At 38.0% G+C, this 26,919-nt stretch overlaps 1 protein-coding gene across 1 annotated transcript; it reads right to left on the reverse strand.

Moving 5' to 3' along the window:
• Nucleotides 1-10,112: 10,112 nt before the first annotated feature.
• Nucleotides 10,113-22,435, reverse strand: ywhae2 (tyrosine 3-monooxygenase/tryptophan 5-monooxygenase activation protein, epsilon polypeptide 2). Its single transcript, XM_048185284.1, has 6 exons — nucleotides 22,166-22,435; nucleotides 21,122-21,321; nucleotides 18,035-18,141; nucleotides 14,401-14,607; nucleotides 11,777-11,913; nucleotides 10,113-10,712 (listed from the first exon to the last, which is right to left on the reverse strand). The coding sequence occupies exons 1-6, from the start codon at nucleotides 22,227-22,229 to the stop codon at nucleotides 10,660-10,662; spliced, it is 768 nt and encodes a 255-aa protein (XP_048041241.1). The 5' UTR covers nucleotides 22,230-22,435; the 3' UTR covers nucleotides 10,113-10,659.
• Between the last annotated feature and the right edge of the window lie 4,484 nt (nucleotides 22,436-26,919).

Here is a 26,919-nt window from a genome sequence, read left to right on the forward strand (position 1 = left end):
ACGAAAGTTGTTCGGCCCGATGAGGTCTATATGTGTACTGAGTTTCATACTAATACGTGCAAGCGTGTTTAATATATGGACCAAATTTTCAGACTTTTTTCAAGGGGGCGCTGTCGAGCCCCCCTGCCACGCCCGGGTACCAGCCTCTCCGGCGTCCTAATGGCCGCGGATTCCAATGTGTGTGCCAATTTTCAAGAGTTTTTGAGCATGTTAAGGCCCCCAAAAAGCCCCGGAAGACGGAAAAAAAAAAAAAAAAAAAAAAAAAAAAAAAAATAATAATAATCCTTAGAAGAACAAGAGGGCCCTGCGCGAATTTTCGCTTGGGCCCTAATAATCCTTAGAAAAACAAGAGGGCCCTGCGCGAATTTTCGCTTGGGCCCTAATAATCCTTAGAAGAACAAGAGGGCCCTGCGCGAATTTTCGCTTGGGCCCTAATAATAATCCTTAGAAAAACAAGAGGGCCCTGCGCGAATTTTCGCTTGGGCCCTAATAACATCTGTTTAACATAACATGAAAGTAAGGTTAATAATAAACTTAGATTACACATTTTTCAGTTTTACTCAAGTTAGGGTGATGCAAAAATTACTACATCTAGTACTTTGTATGGCCTCCATGATTTTTAATAACAGCATCAAGACTTCTAGGCTTGGAATCAAGAAGTTGGCGACATTTTGCAACATCTATCAGTCTCTTATAGAGACTGGATGCTGGATGGAGAGTGATGCTCAACTTGTCTCTTCAGAATTCCCCATAGGTGTTCGATTGGGTTCAGATCAGGATACATACTTGGCCACTGAATCACTTTCACCCTGTTCTTCTTTAGAAACACGTTTAGGATCATTGTCATGTTGGAAAAGTGCACGACGACCAAGGGCACAGAGTGATGGTAGCATCTTCTCTTTCAGTATAGAGCAGTACATCTCTGAATTCATGATGCCATCAATGAAATGCAGCTCCCCGACACCAGCAGCACTCATGCAGCCCCACATAAGGACACTGCCACCACCATGTTTCACTGGAGGCACCATGCATTTTTCTTTGTATTCCTCACCTTTGCGATGTCATACAGTTTTGAAGCCATCAGTTCCAAAGACCTTTATCTTGGTCTCATCACTCCAGAGTATAGAGTCCCAGTAGTCTTCATCTTTGTCAGCATGGGCCCTGGCAAACTCTAGGTGGGCTTTTTTTGTGCCTGGGCTTTAGGAGAGGCTTCTTTCGTGGACAGCACCAATACATGCCATTGCTCTGCAGTGTACGCCGTATTTGTCATGGGAAATAGTCACCCCAGTTTGGCTTTCTACTTCTTTAGAGAACTGCAGTGAACTTGCATGCTGATTTTCTTCAACCCATCTCATCATAAGACGCTCCTGTCGAGGTGATAACTTCCGTGGATGACCTGGACGTCTCTGTGAGATGGTTGCAGTTCCATCTTTTTAAAATTTTTGTACCACTTTTGCTACAGTATTCTGACTGATAAGTAAAGCTCTGCTGATCTTCTTGTAGCCTTCACCTTTCTGGTGTAAAGAAATAATTTTCTTTCTCTGTGACATTTCTTTGTTTTCTTTGTGACATTGCTCTTCCATGTGGTGCCATTGCTGACAGCATGAAATGGGAAGGGGTTTTAACACCCTTTTATAGTCAACTGTCTGCTGGACACCTGTGTAATGAATAATTAGACACACCTGTGGTTGAATTCTTGTTCAATTAGACATTTGTAGTCTAAAATTTTGCTTTGCTCCAGAGACTTTCAATGGGGTGTACTCATTTTTGCATCACTCTAATTTGAGTAAAACTGAAAATTTTGTTCTCCAAGTTATATTATTAATCTTACTTTCATGTTATAAGTTAAACAGATGCTATATATATATATATATATATATATAAAACTAAGTCTTGTCAACATTTTGGAAATTGTTTTTGCGTTCATTGAGATATTGTTTAAAAAGTTACTTTTCAAAGGGGGTGTACTCATTTACGCTGAGCACTGTATACAGATGCATCTCAATAAATTAGAATATCATGAAAAAGTTATTTTATTTCTGTAATTTAATTCAAAAAGTAAAACTTAAATATATTCTAGATTTATTAGACAAAGTAAAATATTTCCAGACTTTTTTGTTTTCATTTTGATGATTACAGCTTACTGCTCATCAAAATCAAAAAATCTGTATCTCAATTTATTAGAATATTTAATTTCAAGTTCTATTAAATCATCATTCTCAGGGTATAAATACTGGGTTTAGGTCAGTAATGCCAACAGCAGTCACGGGGAAGTCTGCTGACTTGACAATTGTATAGAAGACGATCATCAAGACCCTCTACAATGAGGTTAAGCCACAGAGGGTCATTGCTGAAAGAGCTGGCTGTTCGCAGAGTGCTGTGCCAAAGCATATTCATGGAAAGAACACTGGAAGGAAACAGTGTGGTAGGAAAAGGTGTACAAGTGAAAGGAATGACCGCAGGCTTGAGAAGATTGTCAGGCGAAGCCGATTTAAGAATTTAGGAGAGCTTCAGAAGGAGTGGACTGAAGCTGGAGTCAGTGCATCAAGAGCCACCACACACAGACGTTTTCAGGAAATGGGCTACAACTGTCACATTTCACCAAGCCACTTCTGAACCAAAGACAATGTCAGAAGTGTCTTACCTGGGCTAAGGAGAAAATGTGGACTGTTGCTCAGCGGTCCAAAGTCCTCTTTTCAGATGAAAGTAAATTTTGCATTTAATTTGGAAATCAAGGTCCCAGAGTCTGGAGAAAGAGTGGAGAGTCACAGACACCATGTTGCTTGAAGTCCAGTGTGAAGTTTCCACAGTCAGTGATGATTTGGGCTCCCATGTCATCTGCTGGTGTTGGTCCACTGTGTTTTCTGAAGTCCACAGTCAACGCAGCCATCTACCAGGAAATTTTAGAGCACTTCATGCTTCCTTCTGCTGACAAGCTTTATGGAGATGCTGATTTCATTTTCCAGCAGGATTTGGCACCTGCCCACACTGCCAAAGGTACCAAAAGCTGGTTCAATGACCATGGTGTTACTGTGCTTGATTGGCCAGCAAACTCGCCTCACCTGAACCCCATTGAGAATCTATGGGGTATTGTCAAGAGGAAGATTAGAGACACCAGACCCAACAATTCAGATGACCAGAAGTCCGCTATCAAAGCAACCTGGGCTTCCATTACACCTGAGCAGTGACACAGGCTGATTGCCTCCATGCCATGCCGCATTGATGCAGTAATTCATGCAAAAGGAGGCCCAACCAAGAAATGTCAAGCCTGACATTTCTGTTTAAAATATCCTTTTTTTTTATTGATCTTATGAAGTACTTATTTTTTGAGAGAGTGAATTGGTGGGTTTTTGTTAAATGTGAGCCAAAATCATCACAATTAAAAGAACCAAAGACTTAAAGTACTTCAGTCTGTGTGCATTGAATTTATTTAATACACGAGTTCCACAATTTGAGTTGAATTACTGAAATAAATGAACTTTTCCACGACATTCTAATGTATTGAGATGCACCTATATATATATCTATATATATATATATATATATATATACACACACACACAAGGAGGCAGCTCCGTTGCCTCCTTCGGGAACGGTAGTGTTGTCTGAGTTAGACCCAGAGAGGATGGCAATGCTTGCCTGGGCCACCGAGAAGGTCAGGCTCAAGTGGAGACCTCAACCATGTCCTGAGCCCTCTAGGTTAGATAATTGGTTTCTTGGGGCGGCTCATGCTGGTTCTCAGTGTCCCGCCCCAGTCCCATTTTTCTCATGAGGTGCATGAGGAGCTTACTAGTTCGTGGATGGCACCTTTAACTGCCATGAACAGACCCAGTATCTCCTCCCCCCTCACTACCCTTGATAGTGGGGCTGCCAAGGGGTACACGGAGATCCCTCAGGTGGAGCGGTCAGTTGCTATGCAATTGTGTCTGAGCACCGCTGCCACTTGGTAGGGTAATCTGTTTCTTCCCTCATGGGCCTGTAAGTATTTGTCTAGTTTAACTGGCAATGCTTATGGAGCCTGAGGGGAGGGTGCCTCCGCCCTGCACGCTATGGAGTTGCTCCAGGTCCATCAAGCCAAAGCGCTCAAAGACCTGCACAGGGGTGGTCACAATCCAGAGGTTCTACAAAGGCACATAAGCAGATGGAGGCGATTAAACATATCCTGCCCCAGCGGACAGCTGCTGCAACCACTGGACCGCCAGCCATAGCACCCCAGTCTGCTCATCGGCGAAGGCACCCCCCTCTGTCTGCCACCCCTCCCACGCAGCAGCAGCCTCCATCCAAGCAGAGTTGTGGAGTCTGTCACAAGCAGGGCGCCCAGCCCGTCCAGGCCCCCACCAGACCTGGTGGCAAGCATAAGAGCAAGAGGCCCTGAGACGGGTGACCCCGAGATGGAGGGATCAGCTCTTCAGGAGATGGTGACTGAAGTGTTGGCTCCATGAAGAGGCTCCTGGGGCATATGGCAGCTGCAGCGGCAGTAACACAACTCGGTTTGCTTCATTTGAGACCGCTTCAGAACTGGCCTCACAGAACTGCTGTTGTATCCACAGATGCCTTTGCCACTGGCTGGGGTGGCACGTACAACAGGCATGCAGTATCAGGGGCTTGGACGGGACCCCAACTGCATTGGCACATCAACTTGAGTTGCTAGCAGTATGTTGTGCATGGAGCTGTCTAAAACAAAGCCATTACAGGGCAAACACGTATTAGTCCGTACGGACAACACTGTGACCATTGTGTACATCAGTTGACAAGGTGGTTTACACTCCCGTCACATGTCACAACTCGCCTGCCATCTCGTCATCTGGAGTCGGAAGCATCTGAGGTCACTTTGTGCCATTCACATCCCCGGTGTGCTCAATAATGTAGCCGCTCATGAGCTGTGCTTCTGGGAGAATGGAGACTCAATCACCAGGTGGTCGAGCTGATTTAGAGACGTTTCAGAGCCGCTCATGTAGACCTGTTTGCCTCTCCAGAACCCTCTCACTGCCAGCTGTTTTACTCCCTGACCAAGGGAATACTCAGCACAGACTGACTGGCACACAGCTGGCCCCAGGGTTTGCGCAAATATGCATTACCCCCAGTGAGCCTACTTGCACAGGCACTGTGCAAAGTCAGGGAGGACAAGGAACAGGTCTTGCTAGTTGCGCCTTACTGGCCCAACCGGACCTGGTTCCCAGAACTGATGCTCCTTGTGGATGCCATCGCCTTGGCTTACCCTGCCCACTCAGGTTGCGAGCTCACTCTACCAGAAGTGTTGTATCCTCCTGGGCACTGGCACGTGGTGCCTCGCTGACAGATATTTGTAGATCTATAGCCCTTGTGTTGAGCCAGTGTCCTCCTGTGTTCTCACCTCAAACTAGTAGAACCGTAAGGCCCCGGCTTAATGTCGGCTTCTTGCACCATAGTATGTGCTTGTTTTGCTCCAGAGAGTTCCCTGCTGGGCAAACCCTGTTGAGTTCCTCCATCACCCTCAGCAGGCCTTCACTCGCTGTATTCTTGAAAACCAGTGTTAGGCTGGGTGCCCTTATGTAGTGACCCTGAGGGGATCCCATATGTGTATTTTTTCATGGTATTAGCTTCTAAGCCTGTGTCTTTCCCATCTCTGCAAAGGTGTAGCCTCCTCCCTAAACTGGGTCAGAGCCACCCCAGAGACATCCATATGCAGTACGACCCTATAGGGTTAGTCCATATGTGTAAACTCCACATAGAACCTCCTTATAACAGGATGTAGCTTCCGCAGCATTCCTTTTCCAGTGGAAAGGGAACACTTTCCCAGTGTTATCCAAGTCTTACTGAGTGGGTTGTGCAGGAACAGCAGTGATCGATCTCTGCATAAGCCCTGTCCCATCTTCTGCCCTAATAGGCATGGAGGAATTAGGAGGCAATTCGTCGGTCACCAACGTGACATCGAACATGACCAGCTGAAAGAGAACATCTTGGTTACTTGTGTAACACTCGTTGCCTGAAGGAGGGAACGGAGACATCACATCCCGTCACCACAGCTGAGTGGCCGGGTTGCCGGCTCAGCTTCTCAGCGAAAACCTGAATATGCTGCTGCCTATTTATACCCACACTGCAGGGTGTGGCAGTCAAATGCAGACATCGTATGCCATGGTGCATTGGCTCGTTTAATTGACACTCGAAGTAGATTGGTGTCTCTGGCGGGGTTCCCAATTTGTTGGTTACCAATGTGACATCTCCGTTACCTCCTTCAGAGAACGAGGGTGACAAGTTTTTTTTTCACTGATAAACACACTAAGATTCCTTAACATGTCTTAAAAAGTAATAATCATGCAAATCTTGTGTTCATTTGCATGAAAGCTATTAGAGATGTTACATTTCCCAACACAAAATAACAGGGCATGAACATGTAATAAAATGTCTGTAAAATGGTGTTTCAAGCTATAATTTTGAAACTGATATTAAAGTAATTTAAGAAGAAAAAAGTATCAGTAACCTATTCTAATACATGCTGTAAATGTATTGTTCAATTTTCTCCTAGGGCTGGATTTATCTTATATTGTGACAAAGGCAAAATAAAATTTCACATACTAACAGGTTATAGTTTATTGTAGCTATGTGGGCGCTCATTTTTTTTTTTTTTTTTTTTGTCATTTGGTCATCAAGTGTTCTTGAGTAAAGAAAACTGTACTTATTCAAACAACCAGTTCTTTTTTTTTTTTTTTTTTTTACCTTAGCATTGCAAACAAGCTGCAGCAGTTCATTCGATTGAGGTGGGTGGAGTTATGAGGTTTTCACACTATTTGCATTTGTGCAATATTTCTGAATCCGGTCACATAGGCCTATAGTGTAAATGGGTTCGCCCAATCAAATTAGTGAGCCTACACATCCAGTTCAAGATGTTAATACAACCATTTATGTCTTTAAACCCTAAGTTCCAGACATGCAACCTTTTTTTTTTTTTTTGGCTGCACTGACCTATAATAAAATTTGAAGCCATTGTTATTCTGAACCGCTAGGTGATGATAACATAAGACAGCCCTGAGAAATTGACAGCAGAAATAGACAGTCTATGTGAAAGGACATGGAGCTAAGCAACAACAACAACAGACATTTTATGAGGTTTGACAGCCAGACATCTGAGAGAGTCAGCTGGTTCAGATGACGTTCAACACAGAAACATAAACACGGATCTGTGAATCATCAATGTTGAAATGGTTCAACTGTACTCTTTCAAAGCTCTGGATATTGGATGAGGGAGTTCACATTCACAAAAGCATACTAGGCTACAAGCTTTCTCAAAATGCAGATGAAATAGATATCATTGTATTTGTATCACTTTCTGCAACATGAATACAGTACTGGATTCAGGCTGGAAGGTTTGCTTTAAAACCCCATAAATTATATATATATAAACTCAGCAAAACAGAAAAAAAAGAACCATCCTCTCACTTTCAACTGAGAGTAAATATTTGTATAGACATAAAAAAAAAAAACTCAAAAGACATACACTGATGTAATTTCACAGACATTTGCATTGATAATTGGAATAATGAGTCCCTGAACAGTGCAGGGGTCAATAGCAGTTAGTATGTGGTGTGTCCACCAGCTGCTTTAAAGGGTTAGTTCACCCCATAATGAAATTTCTGTCATTAAGTACTCACCCTCATGTCGCTTCAAACCCATAAGACCTTCATTCATCTTCGGAACACAAATTAAAATATTTTTGATGAAATCCGAGGGTATCTGATCCACACATAGGCAGCAACGTCATTGCATCATTTGACGTCCAGAAAAGTAGTTAAAAAACATGGTTAAAATAGTCTACGTAACTACAGTGGTTCAACCTTGATGTTATGAAGTGACAAGAATACTTAAAAAAAAAAAAAGAAACTGACAGTACATTTACCCCCGTCAGTGTTATTTTCGTATCACTGAGATACTTTGAGGCATACGTAGTTAACATTTTAAGTTAGCATTTATTTTTATATTTTTCATTTAATATTAAAGTTTCAGTAAATTTGTGTTTTGTCATATTTATTAGTTTTTGTTTTATTTTATATATTTTATTTCAGTTTCGTTATTTCATTACATCAATTTAAAGTTTTTTTTAATACATTTTTTCATGTTTATTTTATTTCAAGCAACATCTTTTTTTAATGGTTTTAGTTTTAGTTAACTATAATAACCCTGGTCCCTAGTCTACTACCTTTCAAATCAGGATAGTCACTGGTGAAGGAGTACATATACTAACAGCATTTCTTCATTTTTTCAGCCATTACAGATAAACATCCTTGACTCCAATAAATCAATTAAAACAAAGAGAAAGGTTAAGATAGTGTTTTATTAATTCATTTATTTAGCCTTGATTTATTCGGAAGGTTGAGTCAATCTCATGCTGTGTCTCCATACGAAGACAGGTGTTTGTTGGCTTCAGGCAGATTAAACAGTACAAATCAGATTCAAGTTACATGTACTGAACAGAAGAAATACATGACAATGTAGACTAAAGAGAGAAAGAGTCAGAATGAGAGTAGATACACGAAGATGAAATCCTGGTAACAATTTACAATAAGGTGTCATATGTGGTAACATTAGTTAATGCATTATCTAACATTAACTAGCAACAAGCAAACAATTTGGACCACACTTTATTTTACATGGTCCTTGTTACGTTACATGTACATACTATAGTATTAACAGTAAATTACGCATAAATTCAAGCAACTAACCCTAAACCTAAGAAAATGTTCATTGCTAATATTGTATAATCACACCATAACAAGGACACTTTAAAGAGTAACCAAATGATTTTATAGCATTTATTAACCTTTGTTAATGTTAGTAAATAAAAAATTGCTTACGTTAGTTCAGAGTGCATTAACCAATGTTAAAAAAAAAAAATTACAATAGTAAATGTTAAAATGAACACGGCTGAAGTAGTATCACTCATTGTTGGTTTATGTTGAATAAAGTAGTGAACTAATGTTAACAAATGCAACCTCATTGTAAAGTCATACCAAAATCCCCAACTAGAGTTTCACCTCAGTCCATTGAAGAAAAACACAAAAGCATCTTCCTTGTTTTGCATCTGATCTTGAGAAAGATCTGTTTCTTTCCTGCCTTAAAACACAAAAAGCTTCTGAGGCAAAGCACAAGAGCTTTGACAACGGCTTTATAGAAATATTTCTGCAGCAGCAGCCTTTCGAATAACATTGAGGCGAGAGTTGCATTCATTTCTGAAAAGCTTGATAAGCGTAGTTACTCATTGTAACCAACCACAGGACACCATACCACAGACAGAGAACTTTCTGACAAAATCCATCGCTTTAGAAAAGGAGAGTTTTTGCGGCCGAATTTACAATACAGAGCTTGAGTTTTTTTTTTACTCTCAGCCGACCTCAAAAAAAGCTTCTAAAAATAAACGTCTCCAATAATGGCCATTGAGCTCAATCGACAGAATAACACTAATAAAGAACTAAGCCAAAGCAGTCTTGTATAATAAAAGTGTGATTCTCAAGGAAGTTTGCAACAGGTAGTAAAGCCAAACCTTACAGAGGAAACTCTCCATTCTGGCATCATATAATGACCTAAGTGAATAGTTTATTAAAAAAATGCTTAAGATTTAAAAAAATAAAATGAAACCCTAAAACCCTCTAAAAATGTACACTACCGCTTACAAGTTTGAGAAAGAATGTTTTTGAAAGAAGTCTCTTATGTTCACAAATGCTGCATTTACTTGATCAAAAATACAGTAAAAATAGTGAAATATTATTAGGATTTAAAAGAAATGCTTTCTATGTGAATATATTTTAAAAAATAATTTATTCCTGTGATGCAAAGCTGAATTTTCAGCATCATTACAGTCTTCAGTGTCACATGATTTTTCAGAAGTCATTCTAATATGCTGATTTGCTATTGAAGAAACATTTCTTAACATCATCAATAGTGAACACAGTTGTGTCGCTTCATATTTTTGTGGAAACCGTGACGCTACCATTCAAAAGTCAAGGGTAAGATCTCTTTTTTTAAAGAAAATAATACGTCAGTAATATTTTTATTCAGCAAGGACATATTAAATTGATCAGAAGGGATAGTAAATACATTTATATTATGTTACAAAAGATTTCTATTTCAAATAAATGCTGTTTATTGGAACTTTTCAACATTGATAAGAACCATTATTAATAATCGAGCACCAATATTAATAGTGGAGCAGCAAATCAGCATATTAGAAAGATTTCTGAAGAATCATGTGACACTGAAGACTGGAGTAATGATGCTGAAAATTCAGCTTTGCATTGTAGGAATAAATTACATTTTAAAATATATATATAAAAAAAGTAGAATATTTCACAATATTACAGTTTTTACTGTATTTTTGATCCAATAAATGCAGCCTTGGTGAGCATAAGAGACTTCTTTCAAAAACATAAAGATCTCAATGACTCCAAACAACTGTAGATGTCAGATACATGACAGCAAAGGTACGAAACAAGGAGAAATGTGAGAGAGGAAAAAACAGACAGATAAAGTGATAAAACAGGGATGGACAGAAACAGCATTCAGCATCTGAACTCTTCTCTATGACACCATGTGGTTTCCCTGAGGGCAGGGATGAATGAGAAAGAGAGAGCAACAGACAGACAGAGAGAGAGAGAGAGAGAGGTGGTTTAGTATGTTGGCGTTGACATCTCACTGGGTTTCCTCCTCAGCATCTTGCTGTGCTGGTTTATTTTGTTCTTCACCTGAAAAAAGAACAAGTCTCTGTTATTACAATGGCATTAACACTATAAGACAAACTCGACACCTTGCACATTTTAATCCTGCAACAAAAAACTGAAGTCACATGGCCATCACCAACACTCTTCATGTGCAACTGTGATACACTGCAAATAGTCACAGATGCTACAACCAATTTCAAACAGGTTTGCACTCGACTAGTGCTTCTTTACATTTATTTTCATTTACATTGGTTTGTCCATGTTCCTCAAGCTATGTGCTGGTTTTCATGATAATTAAAAGTAAAATAAAAAGCTACAAATAATGTTTTCCTGGCACCTTTAACTCATTGATAATGTCAACTGTACAAAAGCACAGAATGCACATATAAAATTTCTGTGTAAATTAATGTTTTCACAAACATTCCCAAATATATGAACAATTACCGAAGATTCTGTTTAGTTTTTTATTTTAAACAAACAGTTACTGATTCTACATTCTGACTGGATGAGCCACACTTGAAGTTCAACGCACTCATTCTATATTAATGCGCCAAAATGTTGCTTGTTAACTGTAAACAACCTACAGTTAGGCTAATGAACTATTGGCAGAAGATTATTTTCCTAAAAGAAAAACTCTCTGCGTCCAAGTTCAGATACTTCCCTACTATGCTGTATGCAGAAAACAGTAAGCCAAAAGTGTATGTATGTCTGAATAAATAGTATTTGAAAAATAGTAGGTGAAAGTGGACAACCTACTACTTCCGGCAAGATTGAAGTGTGCATTTGATGGACACTACTATCCCAAGAGGCCATGGGAGGGGATTTATGAACGAAAGTGAAACAACACAACTGATGCTGGTATGTTACGTGACACTAACAACATTGATGTAGTATGTCGGAATTTCCTTCATACTACCCATATTCATACTACCCATACTACCCATATTTCATTCATACTACCCATATTCACTCAGTCATGCCACAAGCCACATGTGGTGAGAAATTAGCTTTTTGCTTTAGAAACTGCTTTAGTCTACTATGGCAATTGGCAAAGCAGTTTTCCCTTCTCTAAGGCGTGTATGTCTCACCGTCACCCTGCATGTCTGAAGTCCACAGTGTCAGGTTGTCCCGTAACAGCTGCATGATGAGTGTAGAGTCCTTGTAACTGTCCTCACTCAGCGTGTCCAGTTCCGCTATAGCATCATCAAACGCTGCCTTCGCCAACCTGTTGGAGGAGTGAGTGGGTTAAATGCTAATTAAATGCTAAAATAAAAACCTCGACTGAAATCAAATTTCTTTTTCCCCTCTTAATAACTATTGGTTTTAATTTATTAAAGAACATACAGTTCTTGAAACTTCAGGAACCATGAAATGCATCATGGTTAAAATCATTTTATATATCAATACTCGGTTTCTCTTAGTATATCAATATCAAAGTATGTACAACTAAGCTGAAATGTATAAAAATATATGTAGACATTAAAAAACTAATATAAATGACAAAACACAAAATTACTAAAATTAAACTAAAATTTTGAAAAAAATCAAAAAAATAATAGTATCTCAATTGGCGCTTTTCCACTGCATGGTACGGCATGGTGCGGCTCGCTTTACTTTGGCTCGGTTTGCTTTTCCACTGCAGTTTAGGACCGCTTCAAAGTGGGTGGGATTATAGACTGATCGTTATAGTTGTGCCGCCTCTACTGATACAGCCTTTTCTTTTTTCAAGTTGCGTGCGACGGTCAATTTAAAAGTTGTGCCAACAAATGATACTGCAGTGGCTGTTACTGACTATTTAAATCTAGAGGGTTTGGTGTCTCATCACTGTTGCAAATCCATTGACGCTGGTAGTGACAATTTAACTCTGGCCAATCAGTGATCTGCAGTGTTTGCATGTCACATTTTAATACGGTATGGCTCACTTGGAACCTCAAACAAAAGTGCCTCAAAAGTGAACCATACCATGCAGTGGAAAAGCGTCAAATGATACTAAAATAACACTGCTTAGCCATAGCTGTCTATGCATTTTAAGGGTGCTAAACATGGCCAAAGTTTCAGAAAACGAGTTGGACGTATGACGGAGTATTTCTGTGCCAAAAATACTCTTCAGATTTCTCACAAACTTCGGACAGTTTTTTTTTTTGAGTATGGCCCTTTATTATGTAATAAAGGGCGGAATTCCTTGTACGGGAACTTCTCCCCGAAGAGCGTGTGCGCACACACCGATCAGAGCGAGAGAGCAAGTGCACGCCCACCAACATGCTTTGTTCGGGTTACGGAAGTCGTCGGCATCCCTGCACAGGACTTGCTTGAGAAAGATGTCACTTTTTTTTTATACCACAAAATCAACAATGTTACCAAAAAAGTGTGTTTTTGGTTGTGAGGGAAAGATAACCTTGCTTCCCAAAGAACCCAGCGTTAAGTAGAGCTGAAAGATTTGTGCTCACGCATTACATTGATGCGCTCTCAACATTTGTCATTAAAATAACCATAGAAACCGCTTTGCTTTAACTATCAAAATAAGGATTAAGTCGTGTCTGAAAGTTGCAATCACTTTTTTATTGGTTAAAATGAGTGGAGAATATCTTGTGTTTTCTGTGGCTGCTCGAGCCCACAGGATCGGCGCTTATGGTTTTATAAACAAGTTCCGACAGTTCGACGCTGGATCATTTGAAACAAACTATACGCTATATTCATTATAGTGATTCAAAAGTTATCCAGGGATAATGTGATGGTGTATTGTGTGTGTTTAAATACATTTGTTTAGCTGAGCATTGACAGCTTTGCAACACAAAAGCTGTGTGTGCTCGTCACTCTTTAGCTTCGGCACGCCTCCAGGAGCTTGGCTGTTTTCAGAAAGACTCGGTACAGTTTATCAATCTTTTATAAATCTGATAAAACTAAAGATTCTTCGGAGATATGAAGGATGCTATACAACTCAATAGATACTCGTGATTAACATGAGATTGGCAGAAACTGTGTGTGTTATGTACCCTTTAATCTGGGACAGAAGGAATTTTTTAGGGCTGCCCACAACTAAAGATTTAAACCATTAGTTGACAACTCGTACATTTTTAATTAATTTAACTACTTAAAGCTGCAGTCCGCAACTTTTTTTGTTAATTTACAAAAATTATATAATGAGAATATACAACATGAATCCATTTTCCAAACCGTGTTTTTGTCTTACCCTGAATCATTATGGTACACTTATAATAAGTGTTTATATTCGGACTATTTCAGACCGGACTGGTAGGACTCGCTGCAGAGTATCACAGTAACTGCGTGACTCGCCATAGACATACACAGAGAAAAGTAGCTCCGGCTAGAATGTTCCTCTGCAAGACGCATGCAGTTCTGTTTATTAACCGCTAGAGGGCCAAAAATCACGGAGAGTAGCTTTAAACATACCGGGGGGATGGAGATCAGAAAATGACTTGAGTTTCAAGGCTGAGAAAAAATGTTATATGTAACATTGTTCTACATTACAGAAAAATACTAAACCACAATAACGAGCCTTTAAAATATAAATGCGCTGATAACGATCTGTCTGTGTGACTTCGCCAATTCCGGTGGAGGTTTTTTTTTTCTATGACTAATCGACTAAGCCGTGTCTCATTGACTAACGTTTAGTCGACTATTAGGGTGCAGCCCTAGAATTTAACATCAAACAAGCATTACACACTTTAAGTGAGGAGAAAAAAAATCTAACCTGCATGCACGGTCGGGGGAGTTAAGGATCTCATAGTAAAAGACGGAGAAGTTGAGAGCTAGGCCGAGCCGGATGGGATGTGTGGGTGGGAGCTCAATCATGGCAATGTCACTGGCAGCTTTGTACGCAACCAAACTGTTCTCTGCTGCTTCCTTCCTGTCATTACCCGTGGCAAACTCTGCAAGGTACCTGTGGTAGTCACCCTTCCTGCAAACACACAAAAACAAGTGTGGGTGAAAAGATTAACTTTGCATTAGCTAAATTGACTTGATGTCAGAAAAGTGTTCAAAAATGTTATGATATACCAGGCCTGTCACAATTATTAATTTCAATAAAATCTATTTTATTTCAATCAAATTTTGTCATGAAAAAAAGGGAAATTTAAGCGTTTAAAGGTGCCCTCGAATGAAAAATTGAATTTATATTGGCATAGTTAAATAACAAGAGTTCAGTACATGGAAATGACATACAGTGAGTCTCAAACTCCACTGTTTCCTCCTTCTTATATAAATCTCATTTGTTTAAAAGACCTCCGAAGAACAGGCGAATCTCAACATAACACCGACTGTTACGTAACAGTCGGGGTGTACGCCCCCAATATTTGCATATGCCAGCCCATGTTCCCAACATTATGAAAGGCATTAGACAAGGGCAGGCAGTATTAACGTCTGGATGTGCACAGCCGAATCATCAGACTAGGTAAGCAAACAAGAACAATAGCAAAAAATGCCAGATGGAGCAATAATAACTGACATGAACCATGATATCATGATATTTTTAGTGATATTTGTAAATTGTCTTTCTAAATGTTTCGTTAGCATGTTGCTAATGTACTGTTAAATGTGGTTAAAGTTATCATCGTTTATTACTGTATTCACGGAGACAAGAGCCGTCGTTATTTTCATTTTTAAACACTTGCAGTCTGTATAATGCATAAACACAACTTCATTCTTTATAAATCTCTCCAACAGTGTAGCATTAGCCGTTAGCCACGGAGCATAGCCTCAAATCAGAATCAAATGTAAACAATATAACATTATACAATACTCACATAATCCGACGCATGCATGCCACATGCATGACGAACACTTTGTAAAGATCCATTTTGAGGGTTATATTAGCTGTGTAAACTTTGTTTAGGCACTGTTTAAGGCAAGCGCGAGCTCCGTGGGCGGAGAGCACAAGATTTAAAGGGGCCGCACAGCATAAATCGGCTCATATTTAATGATGCCCCAAAATAGGCAGTAAAAAAATTTATTTAAAAAAATCTATGGGGTATTTTGAGCTGAAACTTCACAGACATATTCAGGGGACACCTTAGACTTATATTACATCTTGTAAAAAAACGTTCGATGGCACCTTTAAAGAAATGCAATGAAATGCATGATATCGTGTCTCTTTTTCTGATATGGAGAGAGTCATACAGGGAGTGCAGAATTATTAGGCAAGTTGATTTTCTGATCATATTTTTTTCCCAAGCACATTTTACCAATTCCAATCCACATCAATCTTAATAACTACTATTAATATTGTTTTTAATCATTTATAAGTGATATATAATTGTTCATGAAGGCTGGAAATGAAAAATGCCTTATATTCAGGTGTGCAGAATTATTAGGCAAGTTTTCTTTTACAGGCAAAATGAGCCAAAAAAGAGATTTAACTCAGACTGAAAAGTCAAAAATTATTAAATACTCATGAGAAGGACGCAATACTAATGCAATACTAGAAATTGCAAAGTTAAAGCATGACCAAGGGACAGCAAAATGCTCATTGGGTCAGCGGGGTCAGACAAAAACAGCTGGAAAAGAAAAGACACATGTTAACTGCAAAATAATTAAGAATTATGTGTGAAACCATCAGGAACCCTTTAGTCTCCAGCGCCACCATTTTCCAGAACTGCAACCTACCTGGAGTCTCCAGAAGTGCAAGGTCTCAGGATCTCAGAGACTTAGGTTAGCTAAAGAATCCTAAAAAATGACCCGCACTTGATAAGAATCACAAGCTGAAGTGTTATAAAATACATGAAGACTGGGTTTTTATAGGCCTTATAAACAGACAGCTTGAGAGTGACTCCTGAAGGACCAGCACCACATCCTCTTGTACCACTGTTTGAAGAATTTATCTTCCAGAATCTGGCAGTAAGTTTTGGAAGATCATTTTTAGTCCATCTCTGCAAGACAGACATTTCAGGATAAGAGATGGACTAAAAGTGAACTCAAACACCTTACTGCCAGATTCTGGATAAATTCTTCAAACAGTGGTACAAGAGGATGTGGTGCTGGTCCATCAGGAGTCATTCTCAAGCTGTCTGTCTATAAGCCCTATTAAAACCCAGTCTTCATGTATTTTATAACACTTCAGCTTGTGATTCTTATCAAGTGCAGGTCATTTTTTAGGATTCTTTAGCTAACCTAAGTCTCTGAGATCCTGAGACCTTGCACTTCTGGAGACTCCAGGTAGGTTGCAGTTCTGGAAAATGGTGGCGCTGGAGACTAAAGGGTTCCTGATGGTTTCACACTTAATTCTTCACCTTAATTCTTAATTATTTTGCAGTTAACATGTGTCTTTTCTTTTCCACCTGTTTTTGTCTGACCCCGCTGACCCAATGAGCATTTTGCTGTCCCTTGGTCATGCTTTAACTTTGCAATTTCTAGTATTGCATTAGTATTGCGTCCTTCTCATGAGTATTTAATAATTTTTGACTTTTCAGTCTGAGTTAAATCTCTTTTTTGGCTCATTTTGCCAGTAAAAGAAAACTTGCCTAATAATTCTGCACACCTGAATATAAGGCATTTTTCATTTCCAGCCTTCATGAACAATTATATATCACTTATAAATGATTAAAAACAATATTAATAGTAGTTATTAAGATTGATGTGGATTGGAATTGGTAAAATGTGCTTGGGAAAAAAATATGATCAGAAAATCAACTTGCCTAATAATTCTGCACTCCCTGTAATATGGTAGGGAGTAAAGAATATAAAAACTGCTGTAAAGTACAGAAAGATAGTCATAGGTCTTCTGTCATATGAAATAAAGGCCTGTGGGTTTAATCAGACTGCATTATATGACATTATATTACATAAACATTAGACATCATTTTCACAGCATTGAAGTGAATCACATAGGCCTATTTTATTATAACTTTTACATATGATTCTAAGTATAACATAACGATAACATATTAACCACTTAAATTGTGATGATAAAAACAGAATCATCAATTGCAATCATTTGTATGACAATGAATCATCAGCACACAATTCATAATCCTGACAAGCCTATGAAAAGCATTCTAATGAAGCATAATCAAAGGCTTTATTATGTTCAGGACATTAAAATGCACCATATGCAAGTACACCTTGTACAAATGTACTGATAAAGATAAAAATTAACATTTAGATGCTTATATCCAAAGCAGTTTAGTATGTTCAAGGCATACATTTGATCATTATGTTTTTCCTGGGAATCAAACCCATGACCTAGGTGAGAGTACAGTGCCACGCTCTACAGAAATGTAAAAATAAAGCTAATTTTCATCTCATATACTCAACACTCTGACCCTCGCCCATCTAACCATTGTGTAGAAGACATATGAAGTTCTAAATGCATGTATTTGTCAACCACCTACATTTTGTAGTAGAATACTTTGGATTCTCCTGTGTTGGCTGCAGGAATGAGGTGTTTGTCCAGTACATCCAGTATGTCATTGCAAATAGATTTCAGCTCATTCTCAACCTGCAAAGGGTAAGATGAGAAATGGCATCACATACATCTGGATTACATGACATTAAAAAACAAAACCTAAAAGCCGTTCACAAGACAACATGTAAGTCTCTGAGCCATAGAACTCAAGTCAAGGCATTTCAAGGTATGGAATCGGGTATTATTGCAAAATAAAGGTTAATTTATTGGCATTGATGGTTCCGTGAAGAACCTTCAATGAAGAATGCACTAAAGGTTATTTATTCTGGAAAAAGGTTCTTTAGATTTTTAAAATATTCCTCATACTAAGAAAAAAATTCATTCTTTTAAGATCTGATCACTGAAAGGTTCTTTGGTTAACCAAAAATGGTTCTTCCATAGGGGCTAGGCATGTGACGGTATCAAATTTTCATGTTATATCATGGTATACTGTATTGAATGAATGAATTAGACATTTATATAGCACTTTACTATGTACTACTGTACACCCAAAGCACTTTACAATCGTATCAGGGATCTCTCCTCAACCACCAACAGTGTGCAGAATCCACTCAGATGATGCAACGGCAGCCACAAAGGCATCAGTGCACTCACCACACACCAGCTTTAGGAGAGGAGTGATAGAGCCAATTCAATGGATAGGGATTATTAGGAGGCCATGTTTAGAACGAGAGCAAGAGCATGCCCAACAACGTGCTTCGTTCGGGATACAGAAGCGGAGAGATTTTTCAACAATGGCTGTGTCCCAGTTAGGGTTGCAAAGGGGCGGAAAGTTTCTGGTAAATTTCCGAAAAAAGTTATTCAAAATAGAATTCTTTTCTAACAATATCACTTTTTATCAATCATCCTTGCTGAATAAAAGTATTAATTTCTTTCAAAAAAAAGAAAGAAAAAAATTACTGATCCCAAAATTTTGAACGGTAGTGTATATTGTTACAAATTCTGTTCTTTAAATTTTTATTCAAAATTCCTGAAAAAAAATATCACAGGTTATAAAAAAATATTAAGCAGCACAACTGTTTCCATCATTGATAATTGAGTATCAAATTAGCATATTAGAATGACTTCTGAAGGATCATGTGACACTGAACACTGGAGTAATGATGCTGAAAATTCAGCTTTGCATCACAGAAATAAATTATATTTTTATGTATATCAACATAGAAAAACATTATTTTAAATTGTGGTTATATTTCACAATATTACATTATTACAGTTTTTCTGTATTTTTGATCAAATGTGCATGTTATGGACTGGGGGAATGCACAGTGCATGCAGGGGGTGATTGAGGAATGTGCAGGGTAAAAATTCAACTGAAATTGCATTAAATCTGGTTGTTTTAACCAAAATTATGCTGCAAGGTGTTTTTTTTCAAATACATTTAAGTACCCTGTTATAGGCTAACCAGCAATTTTGCAAATTCCCTGTTTATTCCCATTAATTCCCATATATTCCCGTTAATTCCCATGGAAAGTTTCAAGCTTTGAAAATTCCTGGAATTTTGCAACCCTAGTCCCAGTTCAGGGGCTGCACCCTTTGAAGGCTGCATACATCATCGAGGCAGACTCATTTAAGAAAAATAACTGTTAGATTGCAACATAAGAAAGAAATTACAGTATTTTACACCTCACAATGAATATCAGTCAATTTTATTACGGTTACTTTTCTTAAATACAACATCCTTGATGAAGTATTCAGCCTTCAGATGCGACCTCGGAAGGACGCAGCCTCCGAAATGAGACGCAGCTCCGGTCAATAAAGGAGTGTGTTTTTGGTTGTAAGGGAAAGATTACCTTTTTCAGCTTCCCAAAGAACCCAACGTTAAAGGGTTAGTTCACCCAAAAATCAAAATAATGTCATTTATTACTCACCCTCATGACGTTCCAGACCCGTAAAACCTTTGTTAATCTTCAAAACACAAATTAAGATATTTTTGTTGAAATCCGATGGCTCAGTGAGGCCTGCATAGCCAGCAATGACATTTCCTCTCTCAAGATCTCAAGAATGTCATTGCTGGCTATGCAGGCCTCACTGAGCCATCGGATTTCAACAAAAATATCTCAATTTGCGTTCTGAAGATTAACAAAGGTCTTACGGGTGTAATAAATTACATTATTTTCATTTTTAGGTGAACTAACCCTTTAAGGGAACAGTGAATGAAGTTTGTTTTTCTGGGGCAGCAACGGAGTTGTGCACGTATGTTTGTTTGTTCCCGCGATTTCGGTGACAAATACAAGTTCGGCGCTGGATTTGCAGATTTATTAAAGAGGGGGTGGTGAGCAAAGCTGCATCAGATGTCTGTGTTTTGTTGGCAATCGGTGTGCAAGTGCATAAAATGTAAACAACACAAACGTTTTTGTTCCCTTTTTATTTATAATGACGTTGCAGCTAGCAGACGATCTCTACGCAAAAGCTGCGCGCGCTCGTGACTCTTTAGCTCCGCCCACGGCACTGATGGAAGGCACGCCTCCAGGAGCTCGGCTTTTTTCGGAAAGACTCGGTTTAGCGTATCTATCTTTTATAAATATGATAAAACTAAAGACTTTTCGGAGATATGAAGGATGCAATGTTACTCTATATGTACTCAAGATTAACATCAGATTGGCAGAAACTATGTGTGATATACCCCCCCCCCTTTAATAATGTGTAACTAAATGTTGAAATTAATATGAACTAATATTAATAAATGCTTTAGAAGTATTTTTTATTGTTCATTAACTAATGTTAACTACTGGAACCTTATTGTAAAGTGTTACCAAACAATAATAAAGAATCATAACATTTCCAATCAATATCTAGGGCATGTTGTAGTCCAAGAGCTAATTTAGTCCCCCCAAAAGGCGTTCCTATAACTAAAATTGTTCCCAGTTCCTGTGATGCAAACACGCCAAAAGCAGGTACTTCCACCAATAGTTCTAGGAATTACGAAAATGTTCCTCCGATGTGAACTAAAGGTACAACACTTGTTACCTGAAATAAAACAACATTTTAAAAAAAAAAAAAGTAGTCTCACCGTTTGTCTGTATTCTCGGATCATTTTGAGTTTGTCCTCTCCGCCCTTGCTCTCCTCTTTCTGCTCAATGCTGCTGATTATCCTCCAGGAGGCTCTCCGTGCTCCAATCACATTCTTATATGCAACTGATAACAGGTTTCTCTCCTCTACTGTGAGCTCGATGTCCTTCCCTGCAACATTCTTCATCGTCTCCACCATTTCTGAAACACAGAGAGAAGATTGATCCTACTGACAAAAAGGGAACGCATCAACAAAGATCATCAAAAGGAAAAAGGACACAGCTCTTCTGTTACAATTCATAGCATACAAATGTCACAGATTGGGTAGTGAAATAATTTTCTAGATAAAAGTTATAAGCATGGTAACTAATTCTTCTAGAGGATTCAATCTCTAACAGTTTGCGAGCCCTAGCCAGTACAAATTAACCATTCACAGATTTTACAGAACAGTTCTTGGCAATGAGAGCACAGATCAACATTTACTTTAGTACACCAACAATGCAGTACAAGCTTAGGTTGGGTTGAGTTAGTTTAGACCAGTGGTTTTCAATCTTTTAGATGACAGACCCCAAAATTTTGTATCAGGGGATCCTGAAATTTAAAAGGCATCTATCTTTTAAGTTACCTTATTATTTCATTTTAATCTATTTATTTTTATAAATTTGCATTTGTTTATTTTAATCTGACTTAATTTAATAGGTGAATTACTTTTTTTATATATTATACACAATTTTATTCATTTATTAATTATTTTAATCAAATTACTTTCAGTTTTCTCTAGACTTTTCAACGGACCCCATTTTGAAACATTAACAATGCAGTATAAGCTTAGGTTGGGTTGAGTTAGTCTAGGCCTTTCCAAACGGATATTTCTTCCATTTCACCTGGACGTGCGCATGTGAATAGCCAGCGCTTAGTTTTTTGCGGTTCAACCCACAAATTCACCAGGAATAGGACAAACAAATCCTGCTCTGCTGCTGCTGCTTCTTCCTCGGCTGCAATTCAAATGTGACATGGACATACATCGCCAAAAACATCAACTCACCATCGTATCTCTCTGCTTGCTCTGCTAGTTTAGCCTGGTACACCAAGTGCTCTCGATCTGCCATGGTTACTTGGGGATCGGGAGGAGGTGGAAATGGTAAGCGACGTTGTTTTTTGTGCAGACGGATGAAAAGGTTATAAGCAAGTGAATAAATATACTATACTGGGTTACTTAGTGAATCAACGGCAGCTTAAAATCCTCGTACACTGTAACCGGCGACACTGCACTAAATATGGCGACAAAACTCTATCCGGGAAATTCGCAGCGAGTCCTGCGCACTTCCTTCGCGACGAACGTGGATACTCCTTTTTTTTTTTTTTTTTTTTTTCTTTCTTTCTTTCTTTTTTTTTTTTTTTTTTAAAGAACTTAAAATATACATTTAAAATAGCTTTCGTAGATGTAAAAAAAAAAAAAAAAAAAAAAAAAAGTAAATCAAGGCACACAAATAAATTAGAAACAAAGAAAGAAAAGTGTACAAAGAGGGGTTTTTTATTAATCTTCCAGTAAACCAAAGTCTCCTATCATCCTAACAAATTTGCAGGCCTGTTTACTCTTCGTTCAAATTAATGATGGAAATTATCTACAAATAAAATCAGTAAAAAAAAAGTAAGGTTTTGTCTTCATACACTTGCATTTAAATAATTTACCATAGAAATCAACATTAACTTAGACAAATTCAGCTTTTTTTGTCATCCAACATTAAAAAGTAAGCAGTGACTGGGCCAACTAGGGTTGCAAAGTTCTGGGCCATTCTTTGTCAACCAGTTAGACATATCCTCCACTAAAATATTTGAATGCATGCAATTTTAAAAAAAAAGATGAACTGTTTGTCAATTTGACCCAAAAAAAAAAAAAAAAAAAGCATATGTTCTGACATCTCGTGGATACTCCTTTGCCTGGTTTTTGTGATCGTCGTACCTAGAAAAAAAAATCAAGAACATCTGTCACAAAACATTTTATCATTTAAAGCTTCACTGGTAATTCCACATATCCACTGCTGATCATGACCAGCCATACATTTAAGATATTTGGGTAACAACCACAAATACAACACCCTTCAGTCTAATTATGATATGCAGTTTTTGCTGCATCATGAAATAAACCAGGTTATGAGTTAAATAAGTGTTAATAAATACTTTTATTAAGCATTTATAATGCGAGTTAAAAACGGCTCACTATTGGGCAGGTTTTGCATTAAAGTCACCCTTTTTATTCATGCAGTTATAACTGCATTATTAATGATTTATAATGCATTTGTAAATGACTTATTACTCATTAACAAACACCTTTATAAACCCTTTACAAAGGAAACCTTAATGTAAAGTGTTACCGATATTTGTAATCCAATTGACTAGTCATAATTTACATTCAAGATATCTACAATGCCATTTTGACAAGTCATATATTTCCACAATTGTAATTGAAAATAGCCTATCCACGATTGAGTTTTTACTGTATTTCCAGATGTCTAATTAAATTATTATGTTATTAATAATTGTAATTGCTGATATCATTATCTCTTCATTATTAAAGGTGCCATCGAACCGAAAATTGAATTTACCTCGGCATAGTTGAATAACAAGAGTTCAGTACATGGAAATGACATACAGTGAGTTTCAAACTCCATTGTTTCCTCCTTCTTATATAAATATCATTTGTTTAAAAGACCTCCGAAGAACAGGCGAATCTCAACATAACACCGACTGTTACGTAACAGTCGGGGTGTACGCCCCCAATATTTGCATATACCAGCTCATGTTCAAGGCATTACACAAGGGCAGCCAGTATTAACGTCTGGATGTGCACAGCTGAATCATCAGACTAGGTAAGCAAGCAAGGACAATAGCGAAAAATGGCAGATGGAGAGCGCAAGCAATTAAAGGGTCCGCAGCCTGAATCGGCGCATTTCTAATTATGCCCCAAAAGAGGCAGTTAAAAAAAATTAATTAAAAAAAATCTATGGGGTATTTTGAGCTGCAACTTCACAGACACATTCAGGGGACACCTTAGACTTATATTACATCTTGTAAAAAACCATTCAATGGCACCTTTAAAGATATCTGGAATACAGTTTTGATATCTTAATCTAATATATTACTAGTCAAAATGGCCTAACATTATAGATACCTTGAATTTGATTTAGGACTAGACAAAATATAATACTTACCAATTAAATGTCATTTACAAAGTTGTTATTTTACAAGAAAATCTCAAACCAGGGTAGTTGAATCATACACCAGTCCTATAAACATGATGTTATGGCAAGCCAAGTTATCATTTAATGCTTTGGTTTGGCAATCCATAATTATATTTCAGATTTATTTAATTGTGTTTGACAAGTCAAAGTGATCATTAGAGATATGTGCAATTATAACTTGACTTATAAGCAGGGTTTCCGCGGGGTCTTAAAAAGTCTTAAAAAGTCTAAAATTCTGAACTTTAAATTTAAGGCCTTAAAAAGTCTTAAAAACGGCCAGATTTTCATCCGAGGTCTTAAATTTCATTTAGTCAGGTCTTAAATTTTTTTACCCATTTCCAGAAACGCTACCTGCTGAAAGTTATTACAAAGTAGCAAAAAAGTAGCGAGTCGTAGTTCTTTCTGGTGTATATTGGTGTTGGTATACGCGGTGATACAACTACAAATCCCGTGATAAATGCAATACCTGCCCGCGAAATACGTCTGCGTCTCCTCAGAGTTTGTTAAAGTTCGGCTACGTGTGGAAAATGGGAAAGTGTACTTTCAACGAGACATGGCTAGATCACAGCGATTTCTGCTGTTGGTTACAAGCGGTACCCAGCTCCAGGTACGAGGCTCACTGCAAACTTTGCAAAAACAAAAAAAAAATCAGTTAGAGAGTCTGGGTGTGAAGCGGTGTAAAGGCGCTGGAGTCACACGCCAGAGCGGAGAAACACAAGCTAGCCGCAAAATCCCTTCAGCGGACTCGGCCAATTAGCCTCACCACTGCCGTCGTCCTCCTCAATGCCTGGTTCCTCCGGTCTCCAGCGCAATATCATCACAGCTCCGTCGAACAACCTTCGGGGTACTTTTGGAGCGACTGACACATCAAAAGCCGAGGTGATTTGTATACTACACACGGTGACTAAACAAACACTAACGTTACTCATTTAATAGCAACAGTGAGATTAGCGATCTCTTCCAAGTGATGTTCCCTGATTCAGTAATCGCGAAGCCGTTCTCTTGCGGGCCCAACAAGATCGCTTATGGCGAGATTTGGATTGGGGGAGTTTATAAAGAGGGAATTGATTCGTACTCTTACCGGGCCGTATGTCGTAACGTTCAATGAAAGCCAAAATCAGACCACCAGGACCATTGTTCTGGAACAATGGAATTGTTAAGTCGAGGTACCTGGGCTCACAGTTCATGGGACAGTGCGGGACACACACACACACACACACACACACATACATATATCAGATAATCCATGTTAGATAGATACTCTAATTATCCCGAGGTAAGTATCTATCTATGTAAAATGGATTATCTGGTGTGAGTGTGTGTGTGTGTGTGTGTGTGTGTGCGCTACATTGGTTGTTACATGGGTTGGAGTAGCCTGTTCAATCTTTATTAGGCTATTAATATGCTGTTTTGTAATGTAAATAAATATGAGATGAAATCTATTCTATTTGAGGGCAAGTTTGTTTTAGCCTATTTTCATTTTGGGCCTAAGGTTTTGGGCATTTGGCACATTGATGTGTGTGGAAGGTTACTAATGTGATTGCTTTATCTGTAAATTAAATTAATGCTTTTTCAATGACTGAATTCATTGAAATAAAATGATTTTTTCAGAATTTCTTTGATTTGAATATTTTTTGGTAATGCGTCGTGTAGGTCTTAAATTTCAATCTTTATGGTCTTAAAATGTCTTAAAAAGGTCTTAAATTTGACTTACTGAAACCTGCATAAACCCTGTATAAGAAAGATGGTTCAAGATATGTGTAGTCAAAATTCGATTTAAGTGGTGTGTAAACTTCATTATGGGCAAAATTGTTTGTTGTGGTTGAAATGATTTCAAATGTGTATAAAAAATATATGACCGCACACTCAACTTGCGAATAGTTTATTAACCAACGTTTCGGCAAAAAGCCTTTGTCAAGGTAAAAAGCCTTTGTTCGACAAAGGCTTTTTGCCGAAACGTTTGTTAATAAACTATTCGCAAGTTGAGTGTGCGGTCATATATTTTTTATACACATTTGAATTCATCTCTCCTGACTGGCACCTCAGACGGTAGTGCGTTTGTTTTCCTTTTTCTAAAAAGTGGTTGAAATGATGCCACAAATGTGAGAGTCGTCATTTTTAAAGAGATTTAAAACATTTTCACACAATGAGATATTGAAATGTTTTACGTTCTCATACATTGTTTAGATTATTACATGTTTAAAACTATGATAATGTATAAAATGTTTAAAGAATTTTAGTTAGAATTTTAAAGTCTGGCTCTGGTACAAGGGACAATAAAATCTATACATAAAAGGCATTTGGAAGAAAATGAAGGCATGTAAAAGGGATATAAAGCTGACACAAGTTGAAACCGTAATATGTTTATCACGTATATTAAAAGGATAGTTCACCTAAAAATACAAATTCAGACATTATTTCCTGATTAAACATCGCATACATTTTAAAATCTTGCTAATTGCCAAGTTCTTAATGCAAGTTCTTAAAGTCAAGGTTTTTTTCTCCATTCTGTAACCTCTGGCTTGCTTAGTTGGAATATACTTAATATTCAACAATA

This window comes from Megalobrama amblycephala, linkage group LG3 (assembly GCF_018812025.1).
Source record: "Megalobrama amblycephala isolate DHTTF-2021 linkage group LG3, ASM1881202v1, whole genome shotgun sequence".
NCBI lineage: Eukaryota > Metazoa > Chordata > Actinopteri > Cypriniformes > Xenocyprididae > Megalobrama > Megalobrama amblycephala.

Excerpts from the sequence above, each read along its gene's own strand:
- ywhae2 (XM_048185284.1), bottom strand. The coding sequence starts at position 22,229 with ATGGCAGATCGAGAGCACTTGGTGTACCAGGCTAAACTAGCAGAGCAA. Across the intron at positions 14,608-18,034 it reads AAAGTATTCTACTACAAAAT|GAAGGGTGACTACCACAGGT; the intron begins GTAGGTGGTTGA and ends GTGTGTTTGCAG. Across the intron at positions 10,713-11,776 it reads TTCAGACATGCAGGGTGACG|GTGAAGAACAAAATAAACCA; the intron begins GTGAGACATACA and ends TTCTTTTTTCAG.